The 14,607-nt window shown below is 44.0% G+C and overlaps 1 protein-coding gene across 2 annotated transcripts in view; it reads left to right on the forward strand.

Annotated features, from left to right (window-relative positions):
• Positions 1–13,882, forward strand: part of nova1 (NOVA alternative splicing regulator 1) — a 33,781-nt gene extending 19,899 nt beyond the window's left edge. For both annotated transcript variants that reach the window (XM_030100311.1, XM_030100312.1), the window contains exons 3-4: positions 12,270–12,436; positions 12,787–13,882. In XM_030100311.1, the coding sequence (XP_029956171.1) occupies positions 12,270–12,436; positions 12,787–13,806 (1,187 nt within the window). In that variant the 3' untranslated portion in view covers positions 13,807–13,882. The remainder of the gene's footprint in view (positions 1–12,269; positions 12,437–12,786) is intronic.
• Positions 13,883–14,607: the final 725 nt, after the last annotated feature.

Consider the following 14,607-nt stretch of genomic DNA (forward strand, 5'->3'; position numbering starts at 1 on the left):
ATGAGGAGGAGACGGCTGGGAGGAGAATGTCCTGCCTTCTATAAAATAAAATATTACGCAGGCGTAGCTGGAAAAGAAATGGATGCTTTTTGTTAATTTTACATGCTGAGGATTGGAACTGCAGCACACAGCGTTTCACTGCGACACAAATGAATAGCTGCCATATGTAATGAGACGAGCACGCGCCACCTGTCCATTCCAGCAGCTTTCAACAGGGAGGTCAATAATAATAATACCAAGTAGTGTCATCACAAGGGCTTTGGCTTTGGTTTAGACGCCATGCGTTAGTAACGTGTAAAGCATGAGCTGCGGGGAAAAAATGGCCGTCCCGTCTCCTCTTGCTCTCATTATAAGTCAGTGAAGCTGAGATCTGCAGGGCGATGCCAGCTGCAGCTCAGGTCTGTGCAGCAGCGATCGTACAGTCACTGAAGTCCTGCTGGTTCACCAGCCGCCAGTGACTGCTTCGCTCAGAGCCGCCGTCAATCACCGCGTCTCTCTTCTACGATCCGGAAAACTGCCCGAAACGATGGGAACCACCTCGGAGGAAGCTGTGTTTGTCGGGTGTGCTTTGGTATTATGTTTGAAATAAATATCAATATCAGCTGGAAAGTGAAGTTTTCTACTGATCCGACAGGCTAAAGCAGTAAATGTTTACTCATGTCTGAACATTTGCCTGAATGAAAGGCTTAAAGACACCCGTGTGTGTGTGTGTGTGTGTGTGTGTGTGTGTGTGTGTGTGCGCGCGCGCGCGTGCGTGCGTGCGTGTGTGTTTGTGTAACTGTAAAAGCAAATGTGAACAGTGATAACAGTGAGTTAAGAGAGCTGGAAATGATCACATCCTTGTAAAATAATGACAATATTTGTGATTTTTTTGGTTTTGTTTCGTTTTGTTTCTAGTTTGGCTCATCTGCACAACTTGTAGAGAAGCCGAATTCATTTCCTACACAGGAACCAGCCATGCAAATTGGCCATAATGAAAGTTTGTAAATATATATATATATATGCATGGTGGGAGTTATTGGCAGGGTGCAGTTTGTGATTTTCACCAGAGGGGGAATGTTTCTGCCAGGGTAGAGTTTGGGGGTCAAAGGCTCAGATGTTTTTCAGTGGGTCCACAGTCCTTCACTACTCTGAAGTCCATGGCATTCCTCAACTTGTTCAACACCAGATCGGGCAGCGATCACAAATATACAACCGGCTTCTGGTTAACTAGCAGCGGATTGGCTAGCTGGACTGGACTCCGGTGTCATCTCTGTGTGTTACACTTCATTTACATTTACACACCCTCTATATGTTTTATGTGTTTTGTTAGGTTAGGGTAGATTTTTTTTAAATATGACTGTAGAAAGATTTTGTTGAAGTCAAAGAAACCGTGGAGGTTGTTCTCTCCCTCTCTCTAATTGCACCCTGATTAAAGTTGATTTACTTCATTAGACTCCAGCCATAGCAGACAATTAAATCTAAAGTACATGCTTTAGTTCTGTGTGACAATTAAACTGATTATTTGATGATTTATGCTTGGAGGGTTTTGGTGCGTCTGCATTCCAGTCTCCGGTGCTCGCAGAGTGCGAGGACCAGGACTTCAGCCTCTCCCAAAGTCTCAAAGCTTTAGTCCGTCGGAGGACGTCCGTCCACGGCCGCTTCCTCGTCCTGACGTTTTAGGTTCTGTTGTTGGACTCTCAGTTGGTAACATCCCAACACAGGAATTGTAAAAGTCTAGAAGTTAACAGAGTCCATCCGTCCTCGGTCCGCAGTGGCAGTTATCTGAAGGATGCAGTCTCTCCAGCGGGTCGCTGCAGCCTCCTCCCATTTGGACGAGCCTGTGGAGTAACCGGGGACTGCAGTTCTGACCGTGGTCTGCTGCAGATGGCTCAGTCACTCTATCAGCGCTTCATAATGTGCGTTTCCATTACGCCTGCTGCCCGGTGCCGTCGTGGATGCAGGGAAAGCGTACTGAAATGTAAAGTTTGCTCTCGACCAGGGAAGGGCGGTGCGAGCGTGAGCATAACCTTGGCCCTCTAATAGTTAACGGACACTTTAGCAGCCAGGCTTGTCGCTTTAAGGACTCACGAGCCCACAGATCGTACGCCATTTGATAACACAGTCATGTAATTCCCTGTGGTCACGGCTTCTTCATTTAGCATTCGCTTTGCAGCCCATTGCTGAGGAAATCCTAGAAGTCGGGCTCCGGCTCTGTGTTGCTGGCTGATTTTCTCCACTTCATGTGCTTAAAAGTGGCTTTTAGCGTCACAACATTTGTACTTGTAATCTTTTTTCCTCTTAAGTTGGTATTAGCGCAGCATTGCAATTCCGAGCATTCCTGCAGAAAAAAAAAAAAAAAGACGCCTGATTGGCTTCTAATTACTGCGAGCGTGGTGGCGATGCATTCTAGCAGCCAGTCAGGTACAAGCTGTCTCTGATGTTGACAGTGCACTTTTTAGCGAGATAAAGCAGAAATGAATGTTCTGCGCCGCCACTTTAGGAGTAACAGGAAATTATACATGACATGCACCAATGGGGATCAATAACTGTGACTCAAATTGCAGTACATGCATTTTTTTTTTTTTTTAATTTCATCTTCTCTTTTGCCTCTGTCACAAAATGTCCTTGGAGCCTTTTCCCCGCCCTGAATATATTACGTATCTTGTGTATATTGGCGTAGATTGGCGTAGATTGTTCAGGTGGCTTCATATCGATCATTCTTTATCACCACAGTCTGTCTCAGTCAAATTATCCTCTTATTATCATGATTCCTCCTAAAGAATGATCCTCCGCACCCCAAATATCTCCCAATTATCCCAAATCACACCCTGACTGAATCTGATGCGAGCCAGCGGCTGTAATTCATGCAAGGACAAGGATCTTTATTGATCCGCCGCTAAAAATAGTTCCAATAAAAGTTCTTAGAGGAACATTAGGAAGCGATGGCAGCGGCCACAGTTTGAAGGCCGTCTGAGAATCTGAGGATCTGCAGCTGTATTGATTGGGTTTGTTATGAAGTGTGAAACACCGTGACCCAGTAGGTTTAGTGATGGTGAGGTGAGCAGTGGATTCATGAAGGTGATGTGATTCAGTCCAGAGGTGCGTCACACCGTGTCGCGCCATGCGGTTTGGCATCATGTGATTCAATACAGTATCACAGATTCTTACGTATGACACTGACATGACGCGATATGTTACGATACAGTGATATGATACATTATAATTGGGGCTGTCAAAAGATTCATTTTTTTTAATCGTGATTAATCGCAGGATTTCCATAGTTAATTGTGATTAATCATGCTTTGAATCGCATGTTTAAAATTCTGTTGTGTTGCTTTTTCCATGCAGTTTCAGCCCATAACGTAAAGCATTCTGAAAGTGCAAACAATCAGTTCAACAAGTTTGAATTAAATTCAACCAATGTCCGTTCATGGTTTAATTCAGATTCATTGTAGACATTTCAGCATCACAACTTCCTGGGACTGATTTCTTACCAGAGCTTCAGGTGATTGGGAATCAAACACAGAGAAGAATTTTCTTTTTCACCACGTTGGATTTTCTTGCAAAATTAAGTGCCATATTGACCATCTTAATACAATGTGTACATTTAAAATAAAGTTTTCAAACTGAAAAAAGTCCTAACCTCAATTATGTGATTCATCGTGATTAACAAATTAATTTGACAACCCAAATATAATATAATATAATATAATATAATATAATATAATATAATATAATATAATATAATATATTTGTTATGATGTGATAGGTGTGACGTGATATATTTTAAAGTATATGATATTGTATAATAAGAAACAATAAAATCGACACAATGAAAGAATAATACCATACAATACAATGAAGTGAGAAAATAATAGGGTCGGACAGTGAAAAATAATCTTCTCCATTAATTTTCATTACATCAGGATTCAATACATAACAAAGCTTACTGTGTTTCTCATTCATTGTATGTAGGATTTTTTTTTTAAGATTTATAAAGCCACCAAGTTGACAGAGGTCAGAAAGTTAGACTGCGTTAGTTTTTGTCCTTTTACTGTATTAACAGTTACATCATTTACCAATCGATATCATATCGAAAGGTTGAGCTAATGCTTTGAATTCCAGTAGTTTATGATCTGAAGTGACATGTTTTCATCTTGTGAGATGTGATATAATAAAATGGAGAGAATATGCAGGACACAGAACCCTTTATGACTCCAGGACGGGGCTCTGTTGGGTTGTATCGCTGCATTAACAGATGTCGTTCTGCATTTCTACACAGACAGGCAAACAGGGAACTGTATCCTCTGAAATGCATTCCTCATGGCTTTGTTTAAAACAACATGTTGCATGATTTAAAGTGGCCTGTCACATCTTATAGATAAGCTGATCCTGTTAAATCCCTTAAATTATATTGTTTGACCAAAGATTGTGTTTCACTTCTGACAACTGCAGTCTGTGAAGTCAGATCAAAGAGACTTTACTGTCTTACTGTAACAGGAGAAAAAGGAAATTTTAATGCGACACAGACATGAGAGCCTCCATTACTGCAGCCCTAAATTTGAATCTGTTGCTCCAGAAGGTCCAGCCGGATCCCATTCGAGCCCACAGTTCCAGGCTTTCCTCGTCTTACAGCGTGTTCGCACCAGGTACATAAAGCCCATCAGACAATAAAGTAACGACTCGCTTCTCTGGACAAAAAGCCCAGCGAGGCTCCGATGTGAGTGGTGTGTTTGCGGTCCTCTTTATCTTCCCGTCACAAAGCCTGACGGGATCGTTTGCTCAGAGTGACGTAATGCAGGGACTCTCCAGGACTCGTGCTTCTGATTTAGTGCCGGGGCATAAAACACTTCTAATGATCGGTGCATTTCAAGTCGGTGTTTACGTTGTCGGAGACGCTGCCATATGGCGACAACGTGACACCATGAAAATAATTAGCACTGAGATTTCTAACAAAAAAATTTAAAAAAAAAAAAAAAAAAAGGGAAAAAAACCCTTTCAGCTCGATTTGTAGTGTGAATAATTACTCTAAAAATCTGCTGATGTGATGACAGTAATTACGGGTGATACTTCATGTGTGACTTGTTCGCAGTCTAAATAAATCAGACGGGGGATTTGGACGAGCTCCTGCAGAGGCTGAGCCCCCGACTCGGCTCAGAGGAAAGCTGGACCCCCAACATTACAATGATATACTATTTACAATGAAAAACTGTTTTTTTATGGGGGGGGGTGGGCTGTTCCCATTCAGCCTTATTTTCTAACTTCTAGACCAAAGTGGTGTCAGGAAGGATTGAAAGTGTGACTTGTTCCACCAGAATCATTCTTATTTGTCTTAAAATGTCTGTGTGGGGTTTGCATGTTCTCCCTGAGGTTCAAGTTTGTTCCGGCAACTCCAATATTCTCCCACAGTCCAAAAAAAAGAAAAGAAAAAAAAACTTGAAGTAAATGGTAATTCTCAGTATGTGCACGTATTTTCATGATTACTTTCTTTTGTTAATTTGATTAATCTCTCAGACCTAATTCGGATCAGATTATTCTGTTTACATGAGCCATGAATAAAGAGATCAGCTTAATGTGCAGGGTTAACATCTCCCGATCATTTGCTCGATCCAGTAATGGTGGGACGTCAGCACCTCAAGCCAGTACTGATGATGGGTTTGTTCAACCCAGAACCTTCAGCTTTATTCAGTTTGGGTGTGTTGAACTTCTGTTGTGTTGCCGGTGCTGAGGAAGGTCCAGACAGGAAGAGCTGTGGGCTGGAACCAAGTCATCTCCCACAAAAGGGGGGTGGGGGGATCATTAGTTTATTTCTTTAAATGTAATATGTTCCTTTGATTTGGTAGAACTTTAGTTTGCTCAAGTATTTTGTTGCTTAATTAATTATTTGAACAAAACCGTCCACAGTTCAGGCCTGTTTCTTTTGTTCGGTTATGTGTTGGTTTGTGCCCCCCCCCCCCCCCCCCCCCCCCCCCCCCCCTCGTTTGAAAGATTAGTCTGATCAGCCAGGATTTAAGTTCCTCTTTGTTTCCTGTTTGCAGGTCAGTTTGGTTTTGTGAGGATGTTTGGTTTCTTTTATGTGAACCTGACATTAGTTTGGTTTTGTTCTCTCTCTCTCTCTCTCTCTCTGTTAAAAACGAAGTTAATCTGATGGAGCTCGACCAGCTCGGTCCCTGACGTGGTGAAAGGTGTGTCGCTGTTCCCACACATGGATCTATCATAACTAGGGATGCACGATATTATCGGCACAATATCGGTATCGGCTGATAAAAGCTTAAAAACACATTTATCGGTATCTGCATATATGAAAATTTCTGCCGATAGGCACAGCCGATAAGGTGGCGTAGTAATTGGGTGCGCGTGGTGACATCCATAGAGCGCCAAAAAATAGAGAAAAAATGTTTTCATTGAAATGGTTCTGTTCTTTATCCTCATACTGAAATGCACTGGCATTTTAGGTCTGAGTTTAGGTCTAGTTTAAATTTTTGCACTACTTGGTTTTTTGTTAAATCACTTTGTTAGTATTACTTCAGGGAAGCTCCCTGCAAGTCGGCTGTTCAGTTAGGATTATTATTGTTTTCCATCTGAAAAAGCTCCTTAAATAAAATGTAGCACTTCATTTATTTGCACTGCAGAGCTCTGAGTCTGCCACCAGGTTGTTCCAGCAGCTCTACAGTCAAATGCAACTTGATTATGTTTAAATATGCATTGTACATTTAAAGTTCATGTGATCTAAAGAAATTATTTTTCTGTATTTCAACACTGAATCTCTTGAGTTTGAAAAAATAATACATTTCTTATTTATGGTAAAATCAAATGTTTTTTGTCTTGTTTTATGTGTGTTTCTTAAACAAATAAGACTGTCACAATAAGAATAAGATGTAAATTCCAGTGCAGGAGAGACTTAGCTTTCTTTACAGTGAAAAAAAAAACCCCTTGTGATTATCGGTATCAGTATCGGCCAAAAGGGGTTTCGATATATCGGCATATCAGATATCAGCAAAAATCCAATATCGTGCATCCCTAATCATAACGCCACTCTGCGTTTGCTGGCTGGCAGTGCCAGGAGGGAAAAACAAACAAACAAAAAAAACTACTTGTCCATTCATACGTTCCACTCACTTCTTCACCAGCAGCAACCTGTATCTGGCTAAAATGTGCAAATTCTCCCTTAAGATGGCGCAGAATGGTGGCTGATACATTTGGTCTTCATTGGGTTCCTGAAATGCTGCAGGAAGTGACTCCAGCGACCTGAAGTTTCAGTATTACTGAGCTTTGGAAGTTCAGCATCTGTGACTCATGAATCCAGTGACTTTCTGTGCGTCTCGTGACAGTTGAGGCGGAAGCTGATTATTTTTTTTTTTTTTTTCATTCAGATTTCCATATATATGAACCCAACTGCCCGCTTGACTGGGTGTGTTCCACATTTCATGTCAGAGTTCTCAGGAAGTTCCATATTTGGCCAAAGAACAAAGTTAAGTTGACGCTGGCTCAGGGAAAGAGACTCAGCGTTTTTATTTATCCATCTGTAACGTCCCTTGTCCTTTAAACTCACCGACATATTCATATTTCTGTACGATTGCCACTATCGATCGTGTCAATGTTTACTTTTTCTTGAAAGTAATTGGAATCTGAAGCTCACTCCAGTACATGAATATGAATATTGGTAATTATTTTGTAGTTTGGTGACAGCAGGTGAGGCTGTGCTTGGCCTGTCTCCTCTGAAGGAAGCCCCTGCAGACACACGGCCTCCGCAGAGAGACGCTGAAACTTTCCTCCTGCAGGATCAAGACAGAGGACCTGAGAGTCGGGGGGCTCGCGGGGGGACTTGAAGGCTGAGATGTGCGCTCTCTGGGGCGCTGACATATTTCTCTACCTGGCTGCCAACAGGCGGACGAGCTGAACCCCGACTGTGACTCAAAGCGCCCGGCTTTTATTGCAAAATTCGTCATCCTCAAAGAGAGAGGAAAGGCTGATGCAAGCAGTTTGGGAAGTGAGAAGGAAGGAGGGAGGGCGGGGGGGAAAAAAAGGAGGAAATTTGGAGTTTCATATCCTCTTTATGGTGTCTCATCAGCCACACATCACGGTCTCTGCCGGAGCTGGAACTGCCCTACTGACCTGCGATAGAGGCGCTGTCAGTCTCCGAAAGCCTTTGTAGATGCAGAGATGTTAAAGTGGAGATTACTGTAGCAAGCCGAGCGCAGGGACCTCCTCGCTCAGCAGTTAATGTTGGCAAAGTGAAGATAAAGCAACCGGCGCGACGACTCAGAACAAAACGTCTCCTAAGGATGTGTTGCATCACTCAAGATGGCCTAGTTTAGATGTTTTTGCATCAGAGTTGAGCGAAGAAACAGGCTGCTCAGTCTAAGAAAATTACAACAAGTCAGGCTAAGGTGAAATTACTGAAAGTCACAGCTTTTTTCATCCCCGCTGCAGTGTAATTAGGCTGCACGCACATTAAGGTTCCAGCCTCGTATTTTATATTTATGTCTGCGCTCGTACCCAGGCTGCATATGCAGGAGCAATTCATGCACAAGAATTAATCTCCTTTTGCAATTTCCTCCAGCGTGCTCCACATTAAATAACATTGATTAGAATTAATAGGAAATAACAGCCGCTGTTTATCATTTTCTATTTTCAAACAGCTAACTCTGGATTTGCAACTTGTTTTTAGACTCCCTGTCCCAGGCAACATGCAGTAGTGGCACAAGTAAAAAATATTAATGTATTTTTTGGTAATTGCTAATTTTTTTCATTTCAATTTTCTGATTAAGATATAGCTGGTTTGGGCTTGCTTCATTTCCTGTCTCACAGACTTGCTCTCTGGAGGAAATGGATGTGGATGAATTACAACACTGCCACCTCCAGATGACTTTATTTCCTGAAAAGACTGAATTTCTATAAATTGCAAAAATGTGGTTCTTTTGGCTGTTTGAGCTAAATCACTGTTTAGAAAATCACTTGGCTCATTGTATCGCAGTATTTTATGATATTTTAAATAGCGGCAGGTGTCTTTTATCTGATCAACATTTTTTTTTTGCAGCTACACAGCGGTAACATCTGGAGAGCCTGTTCAGTTTAGTTTATCTCTCATTGAGAACAAAAAAATGTGAACTTTTTCATTTTTACCAATTTTTTGTGACATTATTTTACTTTGGTTCTTGTTTCAGTTTGAGATCATTCACATTTACACCGTTCCCACTGACACTGATATGAAACTGTGGAAACCGTTCTCTTCGTTTCGGGCTACCATAAGAAATAGTTTCACTGTACTTTAAAACTAAAATCACTTGATTTGTCTCAAAAATACAAACACTCTGAGTGGAAAAAAACTTTTGCAGAGTTGATGGTTCCAGCCTTCCATCCTGTGTTGAGCAGCAGGATGCTGGAGCCAATCCCAGCTAACCCCAACCAAATACACACAAACACCAAGGAAGCCCATGCACGCACAAGGAGAACATGCAAACTCCACACAGGAAGGCCGCACTAGTGTTTGAACCTATGACCATCTGGCTATGACTGTAACCCACTGCCCTAGTGTGTGCTGTCCGGGGGCAGAAAATCCTAGAAAATTAGTTTTTTGAACATGGTTTAGCAAAACAAAAATGCATAAAGATGATAAAAATGAAATGAAGCACATGAAAGACGGCATAAAGAACATAAGTGATGCAGTGAGGCTTGACCTTGTAGAATAGACAGCAGCAACACGGCGGAAAGTGAGCGATGAACCGTCGATCAGAATCATCGCAACACGTTCAGCATCTGCCGTCTTATTTAAGAGAAATGTCACGGAGCAAGAACACAAACGCATGCTGGAAATCAGTACTGGAAGTTTATTCTTTGGTGTTTTTCAGAGTCACTTTGAGCGCTGAAGCTTATTCAGCACTTCCACTTCGCCACTGGTGGAGCGAGAGTCTCTGCTCCGAAGCAGCTCCCCCCCCTCTGTGTATATAACAATCTGTATGTGTTATCATGGCTAAGTGTTGGCAGCAGCGTTCTGCGATGAATCAACGTGCTGACACAGAAATCTGCGGCAGGTTAAGTGTTTGTACTTGCAGGCTTCAGTCTGTCGCTTTGTCACATCAAGAGTGACGGACAGGTGCAGCGAAACAACAGCACAGCGACGCCAAATGTTTCTGCTGTCCGGAGCTGCAAGAACAGAGCTCGTTCTGCTGTGGGATTGTGTTTCTGATATTATTTTAGAGCAGATGTACTGGTTACAAAGCAATAATGTGCTTGTCAGCTCTTGCAAATTTGACAAGGAATCCACAGAAATAAGGCCGAGTGCACTTCAGGTGATCTTTCCCCTCATTTCGCCCAATTAGTGTTTTTTACCGCTTTTCCTGATGTGTTGAAAGTGACCTATTGACTCCCTAAATCTATTATTCAGCATATCTGTGGCACAAAGCCAATCAGGTCCGACTCTGATTGATTTTTGCAGAATTTATTGTATCCCATCCTGAGGGCTGGCAAGCGCTGGAGGACAGGTGCAGATGTGTGTGTGTGCCACACTGGTGTAATCTGAAAATTGAATTAAATGACGGTGGAAGTACCAGCACCGAGGTGCTCTTATTTAATAGGAGGAACAGCAACACTTTCTAATAAAGCTGCATGGTATATTGCAGATTTATTGTTATTTCAGTATCAGCATTTGCAATAAACTGAATGTTTTCAGCCCTGCATGTCGAGCCCTGCTGCACTGAATTGTTGGTATTTTATTCATTAGCAGGTTATATGTACTCAAGTGTTTGTATTTGCTGCCATGATATTAACACAGCCTGATTTTCACCTGATCTAAATGAAGGTAAAATAATTCCAGCTTGATAAAATAGCTACTAAAGAAAAGGTTATTTTTCTTCCCTCTACTTATGATGGATAAATAGTTCCAAAAATACTAGATATAAATAAGCACAACTGATTTCAAACAATAGTACAATGAAATCTGTGTGTAATATTTTAGAAATGTTGTTAGTTATGTATCCTTTGACGTTTTATTTTATAATTATTGCTGGTGGATTATCAAGGAACAAATTAAATTAATACTGTGAAACAAAAAATCTTTGTTAACGGGTCTAGAAATGAAAGAAAATCTAAAATAAGTTGTCAGTTCTTGGAAAAGCAGAAGACTGAAAGTTATTCAACTCACCTTTGAATATAAATATGTATTTATAAAATGTTTAAACATGTAGATAGATATATCTATGGCTGAGAACTTCTTCACTTAATACTTCCTCTCTCTCTGTGTGTGTGTGTGTGTGTGTGTGTGTGTGTCTGTGTGTGTGTGTGTGTGTGTGAGAGAGAGAGACACACTATAGTTTCTCAGCTTTTTTTTTTTGCTACTCTGTCACCGTTATTTTCAACCATAGACCTAAGATTAATGTATTTGCACAAACATAACATGTGGAAATAACTCCATATAGAATAACGACTGGCTTGTTTCAGGTGAGTCAGTCCAGAGATGATAATGAAACTCTCTGGTTAAAATCCACCTGAGTCCCACCTGAGTAGGCAAAGCTGCGTCGGCCTCGTGTCGGGCCACGATTCTGCCCCGTAGGACGAAGCCAGGCCCTTTAGCCTCGTTAGCTTTACAAGCGATCCGGGCGCCAGTGGAGGGAACACGGCGCTGCGGACAACGTGACGTCGCCTGTTGAAGCCATTCGAAGCCGCGTGTCGGATAAGGAGACCAGGAAACGTCTCAAACTCCACCAAAGAGCGGCCCGAACGCTGCGAGAGAGGGAGGCAGGAAGGCTTGTACAAAAGACAGAGTGTTTTTCAGAAGAAGAAAAAAATCGTGCTCGCGAGCATAAAGGACTCGCTGTTGCATCACCTGTTTCCACGGTTCGGCCCTTTTGCCATGGCAACGGAATGCCGGCTGGGTCGTGGATGTGGGCGTAGAAACAAGCCTAAAGGAAGAACGAATGTGTGTTTAGTCTATTAGAGCTGCAAGGCGAGGACGGGCTCAGTATCACAGCTCTGAAAGTGTTACATCATTGAAGAGGAATCCTCCCCCCTCCCTGCGCATGGCTCGCTTTCTGAGCACGGTTCAGTCTTTCAGCTGTTTCTCTGTTGATTGTGTAAATGGAGGAAGCGAGGAATGGCTTAGTAATTGGGTCTCCTTTGTGATATGTCAAGGACCGTTCTTCATTGCCAAGGCGTCTTAATATAAATGTTAGGTTTTAGTGCAGGCCCTCTCGTAAATCCCTCAAATCTGCTTGCCAAGTCCCCACTCTGAGCACATCAAGAGTAACCCATCATCCTGTGTTTGTCCTCTTCCTCCTCTCCCATGGCAGGAACAACAGAGCGAGTCTGTCTGATACAGGGTACGGTCGAGGCGCTCAATGGCGTCCACAACTTCATCGCGGAGAAAGTCCGCGAGATGCCCCAGAGCGCCCAGAAACCCGAGCCGGTCAGCATACTGCAGCCGCAGACCACCGTGAACCCCGACCGCGTCAAACAGGTGAGGCCCGGGGGGTCGCCGGGGGGGCGCGGTGGGACCGGTTCACTTCCAGGACACCTTGTTTATCAGTTGCCGTTCTCACTTGTTCTGTGGGCCGTGACCCAGTCTGGTCGGGTCAGGAAAATGTGAGGGTATGTAGTTATTTTTACCTCCAGTCTTTCATAGCGAGACAGAGCAGTGCGGCAGCTGCAGCCTAAACCCTGGGGATTAGCAAATCGCTGAGTAAAGCAGGGGCTGGTATAGTACTGTGACTCAGTGAGACATATCCTTCTTTCTGTCCGCCATTTATGCTTTTAGGTTTTACTTATTGCACCTTTCATTGCTACCATGGCTTCTCTTTCTCTGCGCAGGCCAAACTGATCGTGCCCAATAGCACAGCAGGGCTGATCATTGGGAAAGGTGGCGCCACAGTCAAAGCGGTGATGGAGCAGTCGGGCGCCTGGGTGCAGCTCTCCCAGAAGCCCGAGGGAATCAACCTGCAGGAGCGAGTGGTGACCATTAGCGGGGAGCCCGAGCAGAACCGCAAAGCCGTGGAAATCATAGTGCAGAAGATCCAGGAGGACCCTCAGAGCAGCAGCTGCCTCAACATAAGCTACTCCAACGTCTCCGGCCCGGTGGCCAACTCCAACCCCACCGGCTCGCCCTACGCCAACACGGCCGAGGTGCTGCCCAACGCCGCCGCCGCCGCCGCCACGGCCTCCAGCCTTCTGGGTCAGGCCGGGTTGACGGGGATGGGCGCCTTCCCCGCCGCCATGTCCAGTTTCTCCGGCAACGACCTGCTGGCCATCACCTCAGCCCTCAACACGCTGGCCAGCTACGGCTACAACACAAACACCCTGGGCCTGGGCCTCAACCCCGCCGCCGCCTCGGGGGTCCTCGCCGCCGTTGCCGCCAGCGCCAACCCGGCCGCCGCCGCCGCGGCTAACCTGCTAGCCTCCTACGCGAGTGACGCCTCCAGCAGCGCCGGCCACCCTGCGACGGGCCTGGGCGGCTTCTCCCTGGGCTCTCTAGCGGCCGCCACCGGCGCTTCCAACGGTTACCTAAATGCTTCGTCTCCACTGATGGCCTCATCCCTATTGGCGACAGAGAAGCTGGCAGATGGGGCCAAGGACGTGGTTGAGATCGCTGTGCCCGAGAATCTAGTGGGCGCCATTTTGGGGAAAGGAGGGAAGACGCTGGTAGAGTACCAGGAGCTGACAGGAGCCCGCATCCAGATCTCCAAAAAGGGAGAGTTCATTCCTGGTACTCGGAACCGTAAAGTTACCATAACAGGGTCGCCGGCCGCTACGCAAGCAGCACAGTATCTGATCAGCCAGCGGATCACGTACGAGCAGGGCGTGCGAGCTACCAACCCACAGAAGGTGGGCTAATCGGGAAAAAGAAGAGGAAAGAAGGAAAGGATGAAGACAGAGATAGATGGGAACCGAGAGAGTCACGATGGATAGAGAAAAAAAAGAAAAGAAACGTCCAAATATCTGTTCAATATTTCAGTATCAAACGAGAGAATCACAAAGGAGGAGGTGGGGGAGACAACCAAGATAAGTGTGTGTGATATGTGAATGTGTTTTTAGGGACTGACGTCCTGATGTTTTTTAAAAGTTTGTGTCGAGTCCTTTTGACGAAGGTGATCAGAGTAAGCTGAACTGGTCCACTGCCAAGCTGCAGATTTCAGGGTGAGGCCGCTGGCTTTCACCCTCCTCCAAAACCTCATAGCTCCTTTACTATTATTATTATTTTTTTTGGTTTTGGTTTTTCTTTTTCTCGTTTTGTGTTCTGTTTTTGTTGGTTTTAACTTGAGTTGCGTGAACCTCGGCTCCCGGCGAGCTGAGCGTGTCAGATGAAGTTCCAGCCAGCTCAATAAGAGCTGTTTTACAAACCTCTTGCTCTTTGTTGTGCAATGCAAATACCGGCATTGCGAACAGGGGCAGGTTTTATGACGAGCACCTGAGGTCACCTCAGTCTGTGGGTAAGCAATCTGAGTATAATTTCTTCAAACGAAATCACATCTCTGTTGACATATGTTGAATTCTGGCTCATGTCATAATTGACATTTCAAAATTTGGGTATTTTCTATTTTCATCCTTTATTTATTGACATGGTCTCATTCAAACACAACTAGATTATTTAAACCTGCGAATGCAGGTTGATCTGAATGTAAAAACAATATTAGC

This window comes from Salarias fasciatus, chromosome 10, assembly GCF_902148845.1.
Source record: "Salarias fasciatus chromosome 10, fSalaFa1.1, whole genome shotgun sequence".
Taxonomy (NCBI): domain Eukaryota; kingdom Metazoa; phylum Chordata; class Actinopteri; order Blenniiformes; family Blenniidae; genus Salarias; species Salarias fasciatus.